This window comes from Athene noctua, chromosome 30 (assembly GCF_965140245.1).
Source record: "Athene noctua chromosome 30, bAthNoc1.hap1.1, whole genome shotgun sequence".
In the NCBI taxonomy this organism is placed as follows: domain Eukaryota; kingdom Metazoa; phylum Chordata; class Aves; order Strigiformes; family Strigidae; genus Athene; species Athene noctua.
Window position 1 is genome coordinate 3,105,574 of NC_134066.1, and position 19,455 is coordinate 3,125,028.

At 72.7% G+C, this 19,455-nt stretch overlaps 3 protein-coding genes across 9 annotated transcripts; 1 reads left to right on the forward strand and 2 right to left on the reverse strand.

Moving 5' to 3' along the window:
• Window positions 1-931: 931 nt before the first annotated feature.
• NEMP1 (nuclear envelope integral membrane protein 1) lies at window positions 932-5,003 on the reverse strand. Of its 5 annotated transcripts, XR_012635325.1 has the most exons (11): window positions 4,785-5,003; window positions 4,216-4,337; window positions 3,897-4,107; window positions 3,559-3,631; window positions 3,339-3,432; window positions 3,050-3,164; window positions 2,659-2,884; window positions 2,361-2,534; window positions 1,890-2,101; window positions 1,610-1,786; window positions 932-1,462 (listed from the first exon to the last, which is right to left on the reverse strand). XR_012635325.1 is itself a non-coding variant. In XM_074929396.1 (10 exons), the coding sequence occupies exons 1-9, from the start codon at window positions 4,855-4,857 to the stop codon at window positions 1,915-1,917; spliced, it is 1,167 nt and encodes a 388-aa protein (XP_074785497.1). In that variant the 5' UTR covers window positions 4,858-5,003; the 3' UTR covers window positions 932-1,592; window positions 1,890-1,914. The 5 variants fall into 5 exon arrangements, 4 of the variants coding, with proteins under 4 accessions (XP_074785497.1, XP_074785496.1, XP_074785495.1 ...); XM_074929396.1 differs by lacking the exon at window positions 1,610-1,786 and having other exon boundaries at window positions 932-1,592; window positions 3,897-3,999; XM_074929395.1 differs by lacking the exon at window positions 1,610-1,786.
• Window positions 5,004-6,757: 1,754 nt separating this feature from the next.
• On the forward strand, window positions 6,758-10,225 carry NAB2 (NGFI-A binding protein 2). Of its 2 annotated transcripts, XM_074929397.1 has the most exons (7): window positions 6,758-7,076; window positions 7,598-8,402; window positions 8,630-8,763; window positions 9,248-9,299; window positions 9,446-9,578; window positions 9,663-9,863; window positions 9,986-10,225. In XM_074929397.1, the coding sequence occupies exons 2-7, from the start codon at window positions 7,605-7,607 to the stop codon at window positions 10,078-10,080; spliced, it is 1,413 nt and encodes a 470-aa protein (XP_074785498.1). In that variant the 5' UTR covers window positions 6,758-7,076; window positions 7,598-7,604; the 3' UTR covers window positions 10,081-10,225. The 2 variants fall into 2 exon arrangements, with proteins under 2 accessions (XP_074785498.1, XP_074785499.1); XM_074929398.1 differs by lacking the exons at window positions 6,758-7,076; window positions 9,663-9,863 and having other exon boundaries at window positions 7,305-8,402.
• Window positions 10,226-10,778: 553 nt separating this feature from the next.
• STAT6 (signal transducer and activator of transcription 6) lies at window positions 10,779-19,455 on the reverse strand. Of its 2 annotated transcripts, none has more exons than XM_074929390.1 (22): window positions 19,254-19,455; window positions 18,976-19,106; window positions 18,010-18,148; window positions 16,190-16,273; window positions 15,989-16,106; window positions 15,815-15,858; window positions 15,506-15,654; window positions 15,244-15,375; window positions 14,951-15,139; window positions 14,784-14,871; window positions 14,516-14,638; window positions 14,325-14,417; window positions 13,969-14,175; window positions 13,799-13,893; window positions 13,547-13,683; window positions 13,311-13,457; window positions 13,057-13,123; window positions 12,680-12,805; window positions 12,468-12,572; window positions 12,293-12,373; window positions 11,915-12,037; window positions 10,779-11,832 (listed from the first exon to the last, which is right to left on the reverse strand). In XM_074929390.1, the coding sequence occupies exons 2-22, from the start codon at window positions 19,089-19,091 to the stop codon at window positions 11,637-11,639; spliced, it is 2,559 nt and encodes an 852-aa protein (XP_074785491.1). In that variant the 5' UTR covers window positions 19,092-19,106; window positions 19,254-19,455; the 3' UTR covers window positions 10,779-11,636. The 2 variants fall into 2 exon arrangements, with proteins under 2 accessions (XP_074785491.1, XP_074785490.1); XM_074929389.1 differs by having other exon boundaries at window positions 10,780-11,832; window positions 13,057-13,126.

Consider the following 19,455-nt stretch of genomic DNA (forward strand, 5'->3'; position numbering starts at 1 on the left):
CCCGGGCGCGGGGCTGTAAATCCAACCCCGCCCGGGGAAAGTTCCCGATGGGGGAGGTGGGGGGGACGGGGCAAACGGGGCGACGGCCGCGGCTCCGCCAGCAGCAGCCACGGGAGAGACGGCGGAGCCGGCGACGGGGCCCTGCGAGCCCCCCCGGGCAGGGGCCTGCACCGCGCCCCCCGCGCTGCTGGGTGTGGGGCCCACGGTAAGCACCCTCGGGTGGGGCCCAGAGCAGGAGCCCCCCCCCCAGCTCCAGGGCAGCCCCGGACTCGCCGCAGCCGACGCCGGGTCCCGGGGCTGCCCCCGTGGGGTGGGGGCTGTGGGGACGGGGTGTCCCCGGCCAGCCCCGGGGGCAGGGGGGGTTCGGGTGCTGGAGGCCGGTGTCCGGGAGCGGAGGGGCCCGCACTCACCTCCTGGGGGGCGCAGAGCAGCAGCTGCTGCGGCGGCTCCAGCTGGGGCTGCCGGTGGGGCTCAGCCCAGGCCAGTGCCCAGTGCCGGCCCTCGGGGGGGCGGAGGGCAGCAGGTCCCTCCCCCGGCACCACGCCCGCTCCCAGACGGGGAAACTGAGGCACGACACGCACCCACGCCGGGTCCCAGCCCGGTCTGACGGCCGCCGCTCCCCTCCCGCCCCGGCCGCTCCGAGCAGGAACAAACCGAGAAAATCGGTGGTGACCGAGAAACAAAGGAGCTTCCTCCCGGGGGCGCGGGGAGCGGGCGGGGGGCCGGTGCTCCCGAGGCACAGCGAGAGCAGCGGCCGGGGTCAGCGCTGGGGTGCTGCGGGGAGCCCCTCGCCCAGGGCCTGGTCGTTGTGCCCCCGGCCCTGAGCAGCGCTCGCAGCCCAGACAGAGCCCAGGACGAGGCCTGGGGTCAGCCCGGGACAGACAGAGGGTCCTTACCTACAAAATACATCTTTATTGAAAATAGAGTCTTTAACCAGGCAGCAGGGAGGGAAAGGGCAGAGCAGGGGGGGGGGGGGGGAAGCGCAGCAGGAACCGGGGAGCAGAGCAGGGACAGAGAGAAACCAGTGGCAAAAGCTGGGGGGGGGGGGGGGTGGAGGCGTTTTCAAATGGGGGGGGACGCGTGGCAGGTTTATTGCTTGGGAAGTTGCATAGATGGGGGCGCCCCCCCACCTCTGTGCCCGAGGACCGTCGGCACTAAGCAGAGCCCCCTCCCCAGCGCAGGGAGCGGGACCACGGGCAGGGCCCCCACCCCAGGTGGGGAGGGGACAGGGAGATGCTGGCACCTCAGCACAGGCAAGGCAGGAGGAGGAAGCACATCCACACTCATCCTCAGCCCGGGAAGCCCTGGCAGAGGGAGGGCAGGGGAAGGGGGGCGAGGGGCACGGAGGCTTCAGGGCTGCCTTGGCCCAAGCTCAGCGACGTGGGGGAGGCGCCGGGGGTTTTTGGTATCCACACGCGATTTCAGCCAAGGCAGAGCAGGAGCCGCCGGAGCCCTCGGGCATCTTTGGTAAGAGGAAGAAGGGGAAGAGCAGGAGCAGGTCACCTGCTATCCGCTCCCTCCCCACAGCCGGCACACGGGTACTGCTGGGACGGGTCCAAAGTTCCTCTCATGCACGTCCCCTGCGCAGGCACCTGCGCACAAGACAGACCTTTCCCTTTGTCCCTGCCCGGCCAGCAGCGACGCCCTGGGCTGAGCCAGGGTGGCTCCAGTCCACCCTCAGGAGCAGCACAGACCTCGCCGGCCCCACAGTCCCAGGCGGGACAAGCTCCCTGCTTCTCCCCTTCTGACACCCAGAAGCTTTCGTGCTTTTTCCTGGCAGGGCTGCCTGGGAAGATGAGGGCATTGGCCTTCCTCATCCTCCCAGTGGGCTCAGCTGTGGATTCCTGCTCCGCAGGCACCAGGGCAGCGGGGAACAGGCAGCCCCTCACCTCCACGGGGCCGAGGCAGCTGGTCTCAGTCAGCATCCAGGTGGTTGTGGCTCAGGGGGCAACATGTGTGGGCCCCAACAAGGGAGTCATGATCTTTCTCCTCCTCCTCAGAGAGCTCATCCTCGAAGATGTCGCCCAGGCTGTACTCCCGCTCGTGGACAGAGACCTCGTTTGGGGTGACGTGACAGGCGCCACCCACAAAGTCAGCAAACCTGGGAAGAAGCCACAGGGCAGCGTGTTGCACACACAGGCCTGGGCCTCCCACCAGGCCCTGGCACACCGGGAGCCGGGGTGAAGCCCCGTGGCATCAGACGGGGTGTTATCTGTCCCTCCCCCGGGTCACACCCTGCTTCTGCACCCCACGACCTTTGGTGCCTCCACCTCCCTCCCCCCAACGCCAGAGGTGGTGGCTCAGAGCACTCCCAGGCTCTTGGAAGGGGGTGCAGGACAGGCACCCCCTGCGGACGTTACCTCTTGGGAGACTGGATGCGGGACACCGTGGTCCAGGCAGAGAAATCTGGGCTCCTGCAGTAGTTCCGAAGCTCCTCGAGGGCCCTGCGCGTCTCCACCTCGCCCTGGAGCCGGTACTCCTCCTCTGTCAGCAGGCAGGGAGGGCTCGGCCCCAGCCTGGCGCTCTGCACCCTCCTGCCGGCAGAGCAGCTCCCGTTACCACCCGCCTGGCCCCGGCCCCCGCGGGAGGAGGGGGCACTGTCCTGCGCCAACACCAGGGAGAAATTGACACGACCCCCCCGGTGCCCCCGGGGCTCACCTGTAGGCAGCGAAGGCCCATTGCAGGGGGTAGTCCAGGTTCTTGGTGCAGACGGCGATGACCACCAAGGCCAGGGCGACGGGATGGATCTGGATGCCCGAGTACATCAGCAGGAGGCCGAGGAGCTGCAGGGCCCAGGAGAGGAGGCTGATGCTGCGCTCGTTCTCCAGCGGCCCGTACCGGTAGCACACGCCGAAGCTGACGAAGCCCACGAGCAGCAGGTAGCCTGCGGGAGAGCGGAGGCATCGGGCAGGCATGGACCGGGGGGCTCAGCCCGGCCAAGCGGCGCCTCGGAGCCCACCTGGCCCCCCCAGGAGCACGAGGGCTCGGGAAGCCTCAACCGTTTCCCACCAGCACGACGCGGCAGCGGGTCGGAGCGGCTCACACCTACCCAGCAGGTACTGCCAGTAGGACTTGCAGATCTCCCGCAGGTTCTTGAAGATGAGCTGAAGCAGGTACAGGGAGAAGGACCAGCCCCCCGCCAGCAGGATGTAAACGGGACTCTTCTAGGGAAGGAGACGGGAGATTGGGGCAGGCTGGGGGGGACAGGCAGCCACGGCCACCTCCCCAAGGGGCTGAGCCCTGCTCCACCCAGGCCAGACCCACAACCCAGCACCCCGAGGCCGTGCGCCGTGCAGAAAGGGCTCTTGCTGCGAGCCCCCAGGCAGCCTGACACCCACCCTGGGCATGACCTTGGACATCATGTAGACGAGGATGAGCAGCGAGGCCAGCAAGCCAAAACTAATCCCAGCCGAGTAGTAGAAGAGTTGGCTCCTGCGGAGAACACACGCGCGCACAAGGTGTTTGGCAGCTCACAGATGCCTGGGCACAAACACACCCGCTGGCAGCGGGCGCTGCCCACCCGGCCCTTGTGGCGTCGGGGCGAAGGACGAGACTCACCTGCTCAGCATGTCCCCGCAGAAGAACAACAGCAGGCCCAGGAAGAAAACCAGGAACAGCTTCGGGTCAAAGCCTGGAAGGAGAGCGAGTCCGGGCTGCGGAACCCTGGCGTGGTGTCCCCCGGGTCGAGCTCCCCCCGACAGGCGCCCACGAGGAGCGGGAAGGGGCAGCACCGCAGGCAAACCCCCGACAGGTGCCCTCAGCTCCCCCGTCGCGCCCCCCCCGGGCAGACACGCTCCCCCCAGCGGGCCCCTTCTCTGCCCAAGGATCAGCCCCACGGGCCCTACCGGCAGAGCCAGACCCCCCGCCCAGCCCAGGAGCCCCCTGAGGAGACGCACGTCGGAAGAGGACGACGCAGTACGTGGTGCCGGCCTCCAGCAGCTCGACCTTGAGGCAGGTTTTGTTGCTGTAGAGATCCACGTCGATGCTGGTGTCGTTCAGCTTCTCCCTCAGGAAGGAGAAAACGATGTTCCAGACGCTGGAGCCCTCCAGCTCCTCCTCGCTGCCCACCTGTGTCACGCGGATCATCCGGCTGCTGTTGACCCGGATCTGCGCAGGGAGCGAAGCAGAGGGGGGGGCACGGCCGCTGCTGCCGGAGGGTCCTGGCCCAGCCGGAGCCGGGAGGGGGGGGTCCCGGGGGTTCCGCCCCCCCCTCACCTGCATCCTCGTCCATACGTCGTGCCACCGCGGGACGCGCGTGTTGGTGTAGCAGAAGTGGTGCGGGGCCGAGTGATGGGAGACGTGGCCCTCGTGGAGCGGGATGACCGACTGCCCGGCTTCTGCGGACACGGGGGGGTCAGCGAGCACCGGGACCCTCGTCCCGCGGGTCCTTTCCCGGGATAACCCCGGCACTGCCCGGGGCAGCACCGACCCTGGGCCGCCCCCCCTCAGCGGTAACTGAATCTGCAGGGACCCCCCCGGGTGCAGGAGGCTCCCGACCCCCTCCAGCCCCCGCCGCCGCAGCACCGGGCCGCCCCAGCGCCCGGGGGAAGCGCCCTGGGGGTCCGCGGGGGCGCAGCGGCCTCCCCCCGGCCGACGGGAGAGCGGCTCCCGGCGCGCAACGGCCACAACCGGCGGCTTCCCGCGAGGAGCGGGCGGGAGCTGCCGGGGCAGCGCCGCCGTTTCCATCCCGCCGCCCCCGGCCCGGAGCCCCCCGGCCCCTCCCGCCGCCGCGGACACGTGACGCCCCCGGCCCGAGCCCCGCCGTGACGCGGCCGCGCCCCCACCTGCGCCCCCCCCCAGCAGCAGCAGCAGCAGCGCCCCCAGCAGCCGCCGCCGCCGCCCCGGAGCCGGTTTCATCGCTCCCGCCGCGGCCGCGCCGCCGAGTTCCGCTTCCGCCGCAACGGCCGCCGGGGGCGGGCGGCAGCCAACGAGCGCGGGGTCTCGCGCGGCGTCACCGCCGAGTGACGGCTAAACCAACCTATCAGAAGGCCGCCGCGGCCTCGCGCGCACCCGCCCCACAAGGCCTGCCTCGCTGACTGACAGAGACTGCAGCCTATCAGCGTAGGTCGGGCGGCAACAGGGCACGGTCCCGCCCTCCGTTACCACGGTGACCAACGGGCGCCCCATTCAATCCCGAGACGCGCCCGGCCCGCGGCAACGGCCAGCCCCGCCCTAGTAACGGCTGTGACAGGCACGCCGCTCGGCCTCTCAGAGCACGGTCCCGGCTCGCCACGCCCTCCCGCCCCCTCTTAGACCCCATCTGATTGACAGGAGCTTCGTCCTATCAAGGAGCGGCCTGGCGTTGTTTTCGTGCGGGGGTCACGCGTGGGGCAGGCGCAGGTCCCGCCCCCAGCGCCCCGGGACACGGAGCCGTTCGGGCCGGGGGGGCCCTGCAGCCCGCGGGCGAATCGCGGGGGGCTCCGTGCCGGCCCCGCGCCCCGGCCCTCCCCGGGGCACGGCGCGTCCCTGCGCCGGCGCGGGAGGGTGCGGGGGGGTGCGGGGCTCCCCCGGCCCCGCGAACGGGGGTGCCCCCCCCCTCCCCTCCCCGCCGGTCCCTCCCCGTGGGGCGGCGGGCGCCAGGACGCCGGGTGCGGCGGCCGCCCGTGGGCGGGGAGGTGGATCGGGCGGCCCCCCGCCCCCCCCGGGCCGTGGGCGGCGGAGCCGGGAAGCGGCGGGGCCGTGGGCGGAGGATGTGCGTCAGCCGGGGGCAGCGCCGGGCCTGGGAACGGTCCCGCCGCGCCGGACGCCTGGGCGCGGGGGGGGGCGCGTGGGAGGGGGGCGGCCGGCCGGGGGGGAGCGGGGAGGGCTGGGGCAGGACCCCCGCGGGGCGGGGGGGGGAGCTCCGGCGGCCCCCCGCCAGCCCCGGGGATGAGCCCCGGGCCCCGCCACGGCCCCCCCCGGGCAGGAGCGCGTGGGGGCGGCTGGACCCCCGCCAGGCGCCCGGCCGCGGTATAAATAGCGCCGAGCCACGCGGGGCCGGGGAGCGGGTGGGGACCGTGACCCTCGCGGGGCTGCTGGTGGGGGGCTTCAGCGTCCCCCACCCCAGAAACCTCCTCCCTCCCCTCCATGGCTCGCGGCTCTTTGCGCCGTGCGGGTGTTCACCCTGAAGCCTATCGATGTCAGCCTGAGTCTGTCGAGTGACCGGGGGGGCCGCGGCACAAAGTGCCAGCCGGCCGCGAGGGGCTCCGGCACCCCGGCAACGGGGTTGGGGGGGCCCCGGGACAGCGCGGGGGCAACGGTGGCGGCGGGCGTGTCTCCGCGCCCTGCCCGGTTGCTGCAGGAACCGGGGATGCTGCGAGCGCGGCCCCGCGGGACCCCGGCCGGGGGGGGGGGCGGGGCTGCACCCTCTGGGGACCGCGAGGGTCCCGCGGGCACGGCCCGGGGTGCTGGGTCCCCCCTGCGAGCACCGGGCGCCGCGGGTCCACCCCGGGCCCGGGGGCTGCGCGGGCGGCGGGACCCCCCCGGACCCGTGTCCCCCCTTCCGGCGCCGCCTCCGGGGGGCTCCCGCCTGCCCCCACGCCCCCCCCGGTGCCTCGCGCGCCCGCCGCGCTCCCCCCGCCCAGGACACCGGCCCGGTTCCCCGCTGCCCCCCGCGGCGGGGGCTGCCCGGGCTGAGGGACCCCCGGTGCCGCCGTGCAGGGCGCCGGTCCCCGCTCCCCCCCCCCCCCAACCGCTCCCGGTGCCGCTGCGCCTCCCGCCCGAAGGGGGGATGGGGGGTGCCGGTGCCGCCGCCTCCGCCCGCTGCCCCCCCCGCCGCGGCCGCCCGCGCTGCGCTCGGCGGGGGCGGCAGCCGCGGGATCCGCCCCCGGGGCCTCCCACGCCGCGGCGCAGCCGGGGCCGCTGCTATTTCACGGTACCGCCCGTGTGGGCGGCGCGCAGAAGCGGCGCGGCGCGGCGGAGCGAGCGCGACCGGCCCGGCCGCGGGACCCCCCCCGAGCCCCGGGACCCCTCGGACCCCCGGTCCGCCGTCCCCGGAGCCTCCGCCGCCGCTCCCCCCCCTCCCCCCTTCTCCCTCCCGAGCGCACGGCGGCCGCGCACGGGGCGGGAGTAGCGGCCGGAGGCGGCTCCAGCCGGCGGTGAGCGACCGGGGGGGCGGCGGGAGGGTCCGGGGGGTCCGGGGAGGGGGGATCCGGGGCACCGGATGGGTCCGAGGCACCGGGAAGCCCCGAGCAGGGCGGGGAGCCCGGGGGGCGGATGGCGCCGGCGGGACCGGGCCACCGGCACAGCACCGGTGCCGCGCCGTCGGGGCTGGGGCGGGCTGGGGCGGCCCCGGGACCGTGTCCGGCCCCGCGCGGGGGGCTCGGGGGGCTGCAGGGGGGCGCGGGGGCTGGGCACGGCCCCGGGAGCGGGGGGGGAGGGGAGGGGGACCCACGCGTGTCTGTGTCGCGTCCCGGGGAGCTGCGGCCGCGGGGTCCGTCCCGTCCCCGGGGGGGGGGTCTGGGCGCCCCGTGGGGTTTGGGCACCCCGAGAGACGCCGTGCCAGCCCATCCCCCGGGGTGCGCCCCCCACCCCCGTACCCCCGGGGCCAAAGGGTGGGGAGGGGGCTTCTCCCGCCGGCCCGTCCGTCCGCCCGCGCCGTGACGCGTCCGTCCCGCAGGCCCGCCATGGCCCTGCCCCGCACGCTGGGGGAGCTGCAGCTGTACCGGGTGCTGCAACGCGCCAACCTGCTGGGCTACTACGAGACCTTCATCCAGCAAGGGGGGGACGACGTGCAGCAGCTCTGCGAGGCGGGCGAGGAGGAGTTCCTGGAGATCATGGCGCTGGTGGGCATGGCCACCAAGCCCCTCCACGTCCGCCGCCTCCAGAAGGCCCTGCGCGAGTGGGCCTCCAACCCGGGGCTCTTCAGCCAGCCCGTCTCGGCCGTGCCCGTCAGCAGCATCCCCCTCTTCAAGCTCTCCGAGGCCGGCGGGCGCAAGGCGCTGAGCAACGGGCACGCCAGCCCCGGCGAGGCCGCGGGCAAGGGGGGCGGCAGCGGCGGGACGCCCCCGGCCCGCAGCCCCACGGAGCCCGGGGAGAAGCTGTCGCCGTCGGCGGCCCCGCCGTGGCCGGGGAGGAGCACCCCCGAGTCGGAGGGCGGCGGGGACGAGGAGCCGGGGGGTCCCCCCTTCTCCCCGGGTGGGAGCGGCGGCGAGCAGCCGGCGGGCGCGGAGGTGCTGGAGCCGGAGCTGGCGCGGACGGTGGCGGAGAGCGTGGAGCGGCTGCTGCAGAGCTGCCCCCGGGGCGGCGAGGCCGAGCTGCGGGCGCTGATGAAGCTCAACAAGAAGCTGGCCAAGGCCGTGGGGCACATCTTCCAGATGGAGGACGGCGACCGGCACAAGGAGGAGGAGATCCGCCGGCACAGCGCGATCTACGGCCGCGGCGAGGCCCGGCGCCGCGAGGGCAAGCAGCTCACCCTGCACGAGGTGGGTGCACGGCGGGGGCGGCGCTCGGGGGTCCCGGGGCTGAGGGGCCGGGGCGGCTCCGGCCTGGGGAGGAGGTTGGGGTGGGGGCTCCAGCACGGAGGGGGTGGCCCTGGGGTCTGTTCCTGCCCCGGCGGCATCTGCCAGCCTGGAGCAGCCGTGGCCTTTGCCGAGGGGTCCCGCGGGCGCCGCCGTCCCCGTGCCCGCTCACACACCGTCTCTGCCCCCAGCTCATCATCAACGAGGCGGCCGCCCAGTTCTGCCTCCGGGACAACTCGCTGCTGCTGCGGCGCGTCGAGCTCTTCTCGCTCTCGCGGCAGGTGGCCCGGGAGAGCACCTACCTGTCCTCGCTCAAGGTCGCCAGGTGAGCCGGGAGCTGGCAAACCCCCTCCCCGAAGGCCGGGGGGGCCTGGCCCTCCCCTCCTGCGCCCCGGGAGCTGCAGCACGACCCGGTGCTGCGGGCGGGGACGGGACCCGCGGCCCCAAGTTCCCCTTTCCCTGACGTGGGTGTTTTCTGCCTGACCTCGCGGGGGGGGGACACACGGCTGGATGGCTGGCGGGGGGGGGTGGGGGGGATGCCCGGCACAGGGTGGGGGGTGCTGCTGGGGATGCCCCATCCCTCGCCCCCCTCCCCTGCAGCCCCCGCCCGCCGGGAGCCGTGGCCGGGCTGCCTCCCCCCTTCTCTCTCCAGCTGCTCCCCCCTCCTGCCGCCCCCGGCTCCATCTGTGCCAGAGCCCCGCTCGCGTCCCGCGGCACCGCCCTGCCTGGGCGCTCGCCCCCGCCCGCAGCGTGGCCGGTGGCCGTGCCGGCCGCGGAGCCTGACGCGACCCCTTCTCCCCCCCGCGCAGGGCACACCCCGAGGAGAGCGGAGCCCCCGTGGCCAAGCGGCTCAAGCAGGAGGTGGGTGCGGGTTTGCACACCTGCGAGCGTGGGCAGGCGCTCCCCACGCGGGGAGGGGGGGCCGCGGGGCCGGGGGTGCAGCCGTGGGTGTCGCGGGGCGGGACGGGCCCGGCGCGGTGCCCGCGCTCACGGCGCGCTGCCGGCAGGCGGGAGAGCAGAGTCGCCCCGAGCTGCTGGCGCTGGCGGTGGGGCCGGAGCCCCCCGGGGCCGCGTACCGAGCCAGCCTGGAGGAGGACGCGGGCAGCCTCTCCGGGGAGAGCCTCGACGGCCACTTGCAGGGTGAGTGGGGGCCCCTTCCCTTCCCGGGGTGCCGGTGGGGCCCCCCCGGCCCCTCGGCGCTGACTCTCGCCCCTCTCCCCGCAGCGGTGGGGGCCTGTCCCCGCCTGACGCCGCCGCCCGGCGCGGCCCCCGACGTGCCCCTCGGCCTCCCCCCCCACGGGCTCTGGAGCCGCCACATTCTCCAGCAGACGCTGATGGACGAGGGGCTGCGCCTGGCCCGGCTGGTCTCGCACGAGCGCGTGGGGCGGCTCAGCCCCTGCCTGCCGGGGAAGCCCCCGGGACCAGGTGAGCGCCCGCGGGGTGCGGGGGGGGTTGCCGTGGCAGGGGCATGGGGGGGCCCAGACGCCACGGCTGCCTTCTGCCTGCGGAAGCGGTGCCCTGAAACCGTCTCCCCCCTCTCCCCGCAGAGTTCGAGGACGGGCTGGCAGAACGGGGTCCTCCGGCCCCCCCAGAGCCCCCCCGCGGCACCATCAAGGTGGAGCAGGAGACCAGCCGGCAGTGAGGCCCCCGCAGCCCCCCACCGCCATTAACGAAGCAATAACGTGCTGGGGGACAGGCGCCGGCGGCGCAGCAGCGGTGGTGCTCTGGGTGGGGGGGGCCGGTGGGGGCTCGGCCACAGCCCCCCCGTCCCCGTCCCCTCCCGCACCGACGCTCTGGTTACCTCAGCCGCGGCGGGACGAGCCTCCCCGCAGCAGCAATACCCTCGTCCCTGCCAGGCTCCGGGCCCCCGCCGCCCCCCGGGGCTGGGAAGCTCCTGATGGACTCGAGCCCACTGTACAGACCCTCCTGCCCCCCCCGTTGGCTCACCCCTCGTGCTGACCGTGTGTCGTCCCCCCCCCCCGGCCCTCCCCGGGGCCGCTTCAGGCGAGCGAGCCGCAGGCCCGGGCCCGGTCACCGAGCGGGACACGAGCCGCGTGCGGCACCGCGTGCTCCCACGTCAGCGCTGCCGCCCCCGCGGGCACCCGCTGCCAGCGCCCACCCCCGCGGCCTCCCCCGCCGGCCCCCCCCGCAGCGCGCACGTTCGAGCGCATCGTGCACACGCGTCGCGCCCCCCCAGCACCCCGCTGCCTGCGCAGCGTTTCGGCTGTAAATACCCCCCGCAGCAACCCCGGCGCAGCGACAGCAACCGCCCCCCCCCCCCCCCCACCGCACGCCTGCAGCGCCCCGCATCCCCCCCCCCCCCCAGCTTGCATATCCCCCCCCCCCAGATCACCTGCGTGCGCCGCCGTGCACGGTGCCGGTGCCGCGGGGTGTCACACGTGCCGTGGGGCGTCACGCGTGTGTGCCCCCTCCCCGCGCGCAGCAGCCGCTGTTTGATGGGCGCTGGGGTGGTGCTGCCCCCCCTCGGGGTCCCTCCTGCCCCCCCCCCCGTTTCCATGAGCCATGCCCAGCCCCGGGGTCGTCCCCCCCCCCGCCCCCCCTTAGGACTGTGTGGTGTCTTTTTAGAGCATTAGCGACTCTTCCTTTGTAACGTGTACAGTAGATTATTTATTTTGTTATTTTGGAATAAAACTTTATTTTATGGCTTATCTTCCTGCCCCCACGCCCCCAGGCTCCCTCTCCCTGCTGTGGCCCCACTCCAGGCTGGGGGGGTGCGTGTGGGGGGCAGCTCCCAAAGCAAGCGCTGACCGGGTGTGCGAAGGGTCGGTCCCGGGGGGGCCCCGGCCGGGTTGGGGGGGGCCCCGTCGCGCCCCGGGCTGGCACCTCCACCCCGGCGCGGTTCCCGCTGCTGCCTCCCGCCCCCGCCGCTGATTCACCGCGGCCCCCGCGGGGCCGAGCCCGGCGGCGTGGGCTGGGGGCACGGCGTGCGCCCGCGGGCCCCCGGGACCGCAGACCCCGGCGGGGGCAGGCGGCAGCTCAGGACCCCGAAGTGCGGCGTATACGCGGTGGGGGGGGAGGGTGTCACCCAAAGTACTCCCCCTCACCCCCCCGGGAAAATCCCCCCCTCCCCCGCCAGAGTTTCCACCCCAGCACAAATCACGCCAAGTCCACAAACCCAGACAGGGCTGGGAGGGGGGGGCCCCGTCCGACGTCCCCCCCCACAGCTCCGCAGCCCCCTCACACGTGCCCTGGCCGGACGCTGTCGTCCCACCGAGACTCCCCCGGCCCCCAGCAAGAGGCGCTGGGGCCGGGGTACCCGCTGCGCTGCAGGGGGGGTGTGAAGGGGGGGCCCAGCGCAGGGCCCTCCAGCGACATCTCCTGCAGGAACTGCTCGAACTCCGAGCTGGGCAGCGGGTCCATGCTGGGCGGCATCCTGGGGGGAGAGGCAGGGGAGGGGTGACTCGGGGCAGCTCCCCCTGGCCCCCCCGCTGACCCCCCCCCCCCCTCGCGCTTACCACCTTGGGGAGCTCTGCAGTGGCGCGTCCACCATCAGCGTGACCGGGGGCAGCTCGGGCATCTCCGCGTCCTGAGGCTCGGACGGGGCCTCCCCCGGCATGTACTGGTTGGGCATGAAGGGCCTGGGGGTGCAAAGAGTGGGGGGGGCGTGGGGTACCTCCCGCCCCTGGGGTGCTTGCTAGACCCAAGGCAGAGGGGGGAAGTGCTTGGTTTGGGGGGGCTGGGGGCATCTCCTTGGAGGCAGCACCAGTAGCACGGCACGCTGGGAGCACTGGTCAGCTGAGGAAGGTCCCCCCGGGTCTGCTCAGCCCATGGGGTGGGGGGGGGAAGGGGGGGCAGGGTCGGGTGCCCCCCCCCCGCCGCGTGCTGGGTCTTACAAGGGGTTCCTGAAGGCGAGGTCCGGGCAGCGGGGCAGCGCGGGGTCCATCACCAGGGACGGCGAGAGCATCGGCGACGGGCTGCGGGAGAGTGGGAGCACTTGGGGTGGGGGAAACCGCGGGGGGGCCCCTACCCCCCACCCGGCACCGGCACCGGCACCGGCACCGCTCCTACCTGGGGAAGGAGGAGCCGAGGCTCTCGGAGACCATCATGCCGATGTTGCTCTCGCTCGCAGGGTAGCCCGTGGGGACGGGCTGGGGGCAGAAGGGACCGGGGGGGCTGCAAACACAGACCGGGGGGGTCAGCACGGAGCGTTCCCCAGCCCCGGCCCGGCAGAGCGGAGCTGCCTCTGCCCAGGCCGTGTCAGCCCCACGCCGGGCGCTCACCAGATGGGGCCGAGGACCGAGGACAGGCTCTCCGGGTGCAGCTCGGGCTGCAGCATGGGCAGGCTCAGCATCTGAGCCTGGGGGGCCTCGGGGGGGGCCCCCACAGCGCTCTGGGCCTGCTGGTTCCTGCAAACACGCATCATCCCCATCAGCACAGCGGGGTCTGGCCTCCCAAGAGGCACTTCTGCAAGTCAGAGGGGGGGTGTGCCCGCAGACGCGCTCGGCTGCAGCTCAGGGGGGACCCGCGGGGGGGTCCTGGCTCAGCCCCACCCAGCCCTGCCAGAAGCCCCCCCACAGCGAAGCGCGGGCCGTCCCGGTGCAGCGCGACGCCACGGAGGGCACACGCCGGCGGCATGGCCGCGGCCTCGCACGCCCACCTTTCGCTTTCCACTGTCATCTTGATGGCGGTGGAGACGTAGCCGCGGCCGTCCTTGCCCGTCTGCTCTTCTGCCCGGGGAGAAGTGTCCCTGAACCCCCACCCCGGCGCAGGCCTGCGCCGCCCCCCCGCCTGCACCAACCGCCCCTGTGAGCTCCAGGGGCCGCGGGACCCGGGTGGGATGCCCCCTCCTGCTCCCCCAGCATCACCCGGGAGGCCGGCGGGAAGCCCCGGACCCCCCGCCCCCCCACGCACTGTTGTAGTGGCTCCCGAACGCCTGGTCCTTGGGGGTGTTGGGGTAGAGGTTGCGGAGCTGCCCCAGGTCGCGGATGCGGTCACCGAGGGAGCGGATGGACAGGTCCTTGGCAGAGAAGGGCTGGATGTTCTCCACCTGGCTGGATCCTGGGGGAGACACGGCATGGGGCTGCAGCGCCCGACGGCCCCCGGGCGCGGGGACACCCCCCCCGGCGGCACTGCCGCCCTCCGCTCACCGTCCTTGCCCCGGATGACGTGAGCGATAGTGACGCCCCCGATCTCCGAGTCGCTGAAGCGCAGCAGGAAGGTCCCATCCGGCTCCGTGCTCAGGAGCTTGCAGACGTACTGCTTGCTGATGAAGCCAATGATGAGCCTGAAGGGGAGGGCAGAGAGACCGTGGGCCAGCGCCAGGGCTGGGGGGGGACCAGGGGGCCCCAGGACTGGCCCCGGAGCAGCCGTGAGAACCTGCTCGGCCCCGGGGCACCCACCTGTCTGACCAGTAACTCTTGAGGCATCTCTTGGTGAGGTCGAGAACGCCATCAAACCACTGCCAGAAGGTGAATCCCCGACCAGGCAGGATCTCCTGGGGCAGAGAGAGGGTGTGAGGCCCCCCAGAGCCCCCCAGCCCCTGCCCACCCTGGCCAGCCCTCCCAGTGACCTTGTTGAACTGGGCCCAGGAGACGCTGCGGCTCTGGAAGTCCTCGGGGCTGGCACTGTGGTCGTTAAAGATCTTCTGGGCCAGAAAGAAGTAGTGCTCCTTGAGAAGCCCCTTGGTGGTCTGCACCTCGGCCATGAACTTCAGGTTCAGCGTATCGCACATCTTCTCCCAGGGCACCCGTTCGGCCACCACGAAGGGCACCCGGTCCTGCGGCAGGGCCGGGTGCGTCAGGCGGCGGCTCGGCCCCGTCGCGTCCCGCCCGTGTGCCGGGTCCCCTGCTCCAGCCTGACGGGGGTTCCCAGCCCAGAGCCGGATGCCCGCGGCGTCCCGGCCCTCCCCTCGGCGGCGGCACTCACGATCTCGGAGAACGCGTTATCCCAGAGCACGGTGGCTTTGGCGTTATTGTCCTGGTTCCCGTGGACAATGACCACGATGGGCAGAGACAGGACCTGGGGCAGAGAGCAGCACCCGCTCAGCCCCACGGCGGCCCCGGGGAGGGGGGGGCTCAGCGGCGCCCAGCGCTGTCCCGGCAGAGAGCGGCCGGTACCTGGAGGTGGACGGAGAGGTTGCTGGGGCTCAGGGCCACGGTGGTGCTGAAGAGGACGGCACACTTCTCCTCCGTCACCGACTCCGACCCCTTCCGCTCGCAGCGCTTGATCTTCTTCAGCAGCTGGGGAGGGGAGAGCGGAGCGTCGTCCCTGGGTGGGCACCAGCCCCGGGGCCCCCAGCCCACCCCCAGCCGCCCCTCCCCAGGGCCTCCCCCAGCCCAGCGGAGCCCCCAGTCCCCCCCACGGCCCCTCGCTGGGGGCACTCACCACGTTCTTGAAGTTGGCGCAGCAGGTCCCGCTGGTGGGGTTGGTCTCCAGGGCCACCACGTTGTGCATGATCTCACCCGTGCTCTCGCTGGGCGGAGGAGGCGGTCAGGGAGGGCACGGCGGCGTGGCCGCCCCTCGCCCCCCGCGCCGGCCGCCCGCCCGCTCACCTGAGGGCGTTGCTGTAGGCGCTGAGCGCCAGCTCCCGTGCCTGCTTCTCCGTCACCATGTCGGCTCGCACCATGTAGGGCTTGGCCGAGGCCTTCAGCAGCTGCGGGCCCAGCAGGAACCGGACGCCTGCCTGGAACTTGGTCTGGGTCTTCAGCACCTGCGGGGGCTGCTTCTCCACCAGGAAGGAGCTGGGGGGACAGGGGGGATGCTGGTGCCCGGCACAGCACCCTCGCCCACTCTGCCACCGACCCCTGCGGCCCCTCCTCGCCCCCCCGGCCCCCCCGGCTGTTACCTCTTGACCAGGCTGGACAACACCTCGTTGAACCGCTCCAGGAGCCGGGGCAGCAGCTCGGCCCCCAGCTCTGCGCTGGCCGCCATCACCTGCTGGTGCAGCTGGAAGTAAACCTCGACCAGGCTCTCGCACCTGCCAGGAGCCGTGGGGAAAGCGGCAGCCTCAGCCGGAGCAGAGCCCGGCCACGGCTCCGCCGCAGCCCGCGGGCCGCTGCGCTCCCTGCTCCGGGGGGCCGGGGGGTGCCCTGGGGCCGCCCCCTCACCTCTTCTGCAGCGGGGCCAGGTTCTCCTCGAAGAGGGCCCCGTTCCCCGCCAGCTGCTGCTGCCTCTTCCAGATCTGGATCCTCTTCAGCACCTGCTGCTTGGCCACCTCCAGCTCCTTCACGGCCTCCAGGATCAGGGTGGGCAGCTCCTGGGGGGCAGCACCGGCCGTGGGGCTCCGCAGGGCGCCCAGCAGAGACCCGCAGCCCTGCACCGGCCCCCCTCGGGGCCTCCGAGGCCCCGGGCCCGGCCGTGCCCTAGCACCGCTCTGCACCCCCGCGGCCCGCAGGGCTCCCCCCGACCCCACTCACGCTCTCTGGGGGTTTCGCTTCTGCCGTGTTCAGCTGCAGAGAGGCTGCGGAGGAAGGACGGGGGGTCCCTGTCAGTGCTGGGAGCTGGCTCTGCCCTGCCCACGCCCGGGGGGCACCGCCGCGCCCCGCGGCAGCCCCCAGCCCAGCGGGGCCCGTCCCGCCCCAGCCCCTCACCCGCGGGGCCGTCCCGCAGCGCCTGGATCTCGCGGACGCGGTGCTGCAGCCGCTGCAGCCCCAGGCTGAACTTGAGCTCCTCCTGCCGCCGGTGGAAGCTGAGGGGCAGGTGACGGTCCTGGGGCAGAGCAGAGAGGGCTCAGCGGGGCCCGGAGCCGAGCCCGCGCCTCGGGGCGCCCCGGGGAGGCAGGGACTACGCACCCTCTTCATCACTGCGGCCTTCTCGCCCTCCAGGATGGCTTTCAGGACGGCCACCAGGCGCAGCGGGTCCCGCCGGTACGCACTCTGCAGGGGAGCCGAGCCCGGGCGCTGGGGGGGCAGGACTCGCCCAGCCCAGCCCCGGCCCCCTCCCACCCCACTCCTGCGTTTCGGGGCCCCTTCCCACACCGCACCCTGCTAACTCAGTCGTGGGGACAGACCCCAGCTCGCCGCTGTCCTGACGGAGCTAATTTCCAGCTTTAAACCACTTCAAAACGCGTGTAAAAAAAATATGCACCAATTTAAAAAAAAAACCAAACACCAAACCAAAGTACATTTTCTATTTCTGCACGCGTCTCCTCGAGACCCGCCAGCCTGACACCGGTGACGATCCCCCCAGCTGCCCTGCCCGGGTAGATCGACGCTTTCCACTGAAAACAAGGAGAGGAATTTCCCTGCTGGCTCTGGCTCCCGGCACCCTGCGCCAGCTCCTCCGGCCTTTGCGCATTTCTCAAATTAGCTACTTCCCAAAACAGCAGCAGAGCAAAACCAAACGGCTGGACAGACGGCCGGACAACGTGCCCGGTGGCTGCTCCGTGACCGACCCCCCGGACCCCGCCCCACGTCCCCTCGCAGCCCCAGCGGCCCCGGGGGGCTCTGCCGGGGCAAACACGGCCAGTCCCGGGTTCAGGGGACAAAAGGCCGAGGTTTGGCCTCCCAGCAGCCCCTTCCCACCCCGTTCCCCCCTCAGCGTTTGCCCATCTGGTGGGCGAGCACCCGGCTCCCACAGCGCGCACGGCAGCACCGTCCGGGCTCGGAGGGGTCGGGGGAAAGGAGGTGGCTGTTGGGGGGTGGGGGGCGGTGGGAGGGGGGAACATGGGAGAGCGGCTCTTGAGCATTTTAAATAAAAAAAACGTAAGCTGAAACATCTGCGCGTTTTGCTGCAATTTCAATAAGCAACAGTCTTGTTTTGGAACGTTCCCCTGTTCCCCAGAAGTTATGACTAAAGCTGACCCCTTCCCAAATGTTGTATATTAAAAATGTCTGTTACCAAAAAAGCAGGGCTTTCAACCAGAACGGGGCTCTGGGAGCGAGCACCACTCAGCCCTTACGCTAAGAGCTTCGCAGGCAGGAGAGACAGTGCAAGGGTTAAATCTGCAATCACAGAGGGGGGAAGAGAGACAGAGCAATTCAAACAGACCTCGATAAAGAGAAACAGCCCAGAAAAAGAAACCCAGCACGCACAGGGCAGGAGGAAACGCAGCACAACACACGGCACGGAAGGAGAAATCAAACGCTCAAGCAGAAAATGGGGAACATCTGGCGAGGCGGCTGCCCGGGTGCTGGCGGCCGGGGGCAAGCGGAGCCGCGGGGGGGCCGAGGCGCTGGGGAGGCTCCCCCAGGGGGGTCGGGGTCCGGCGCGGGGCCCAGGAGGACGAGGCCACGGCGAGCAGCTCCCCGGCGCCACCGGTCACCGGAGGGGCTGCAGGAACGCGGCAGCGAGGGGAAGCGGGAAATCCTGGGGGGGGGGGCGGGCGGGGAGCCAAGGGGAACCACGGCTGCGGCCGTGACAGCCCGAGCGCTGCGGCGAGCCGGGGGTCAGCCCCGGGACGCAGACAACCTCCCTCCGTCCCCCTGAAGCGCCCCAAAATCCCCAGTCGCCGAGTCTGCAGAAGCTCACGGGCCTCAAAACGGGCGTCAAGGGGGGGCCGGCTCGTGGCATTGGCCCCTTCCAGCGGTGCTTGGACCCGCGAATCCGAAGCACAAAATAATCAAATTATCTGCCCTGGCAGCCCGTCGCATCCCCCAGGGTCCCCGCGCACCTCGATGCCGCTGATTTGCTGGAGGATCTGGCACTGCTGCCCGTCGCTGCCGGCTGCGCCGCGGAGCTTCTCCAGCATGGCCGAGAGCATCGCGCCCGCCACGCTGGTGCAGAACGCGTCCGAGCCATTGATGAACTCCCTGGGGGGGGAAAGCATTGGGTGGGCCAGCACGAATCCCCCCCTGCCCTGGACAGTCACCCCGTGCCAGCTGGATTTGCTGCACGAACACGGGTGAACGGCTCTGGGCAGGACGAGGAGGTTCCCCGGAGGACGTGACCTCCCGCAACCTCTCCCACACGTCCCCCCGCCCGCCCCCACCACGCCTCGGCCCTGCAGCGTCACCCCACGTCCAGGAGTGGCCGTGGGTCCCACAACCTTGTGCCAGGGACCAGCCCCCTCGCCCACCGCTGCGATGTGGCCCTGTGCCCCGCGCCCTGGCCGGGGCTCCCCTGCCTGCCCGCGTCCTGGCCCTCGTGCCACGCGAAGGAGAAGCCCCTCGGGAGGCTGCGTGAGCCCGCAAGGGATAATCCATCATCGCTGTCACCGTTTCCTGGGCACGAAAGGGGATCCTGCCCAGACGGCGCCCATGGTCGTTGCCGCTGAGCTGCAGCAGCTCAGACCCCACGGGCATGAACAGACCCCGACCAGCCTCACCCGGAGGGCTGCTCCCTCTGCCCGCGGGGCCAGGGGCTCCCTCGTGTCTAGCTCGGGGCCCCGAGGCCTTTCTGAGGCCACGCCGCGAGTTCGCCTGGCTCTGCCTCGGCCCTGCCTGCAGCCCTGCCTCCGGCTCCTTTCGCTCCCGAGCGGGAGCCCCGTGCAGACCCCGGTCTCCTCACCCACCTTGCCGGGGGCTGTGGACAGGGCCCGTCACCAGCACCCACTCACTCTGACCTGAGGGTCAGGTGCCGCCCGGGCCGGGCCCCCCCAGATGCTGCCCGGGCTGATCGCGGGCGCGTGGGGACTCACCAGGGCTGGTTCTCCAGCCAGTCGGCCAGGAGGCAGCGCAGGCTGCGGGGAAACTCCGCGAAGAGGCCGCCGAACTCCTCCGGCGGCATGTGGGAGACGATGCTCCAGAGGGACATCTTGGGAACAGTCACCTGGGGGGGGGGAGCGAGAGGGGACGTGAGCGGGGAGCAGCGCAGCTCGGGCACCGCGGGCGGCTGCAGTGCCCCGAGCCCCCAGCCCCCTGCCCGGCTGCGGGGGGGCCGGGCGAGAGCTGTCGCCCGTCCCTCCCATGTCTGAACCTGCTTGGCTGGGCTGGGGCTGCTGGCAAGGAGGAGGAGGAGGAGGAGCAGGAAGCCGGATCCAGGATCGGCCTCTTGGGCAATCCCGGGCAGGCAGGCAGCCCACTCGTGCCTCAGTTTCCCGCACCTCTGGGTGATCCCCGCACCCCCTGCCCTGGGCGGGGGACAGGGAGGGACGGGCACTCCAGCAGGGCTGGGAGAG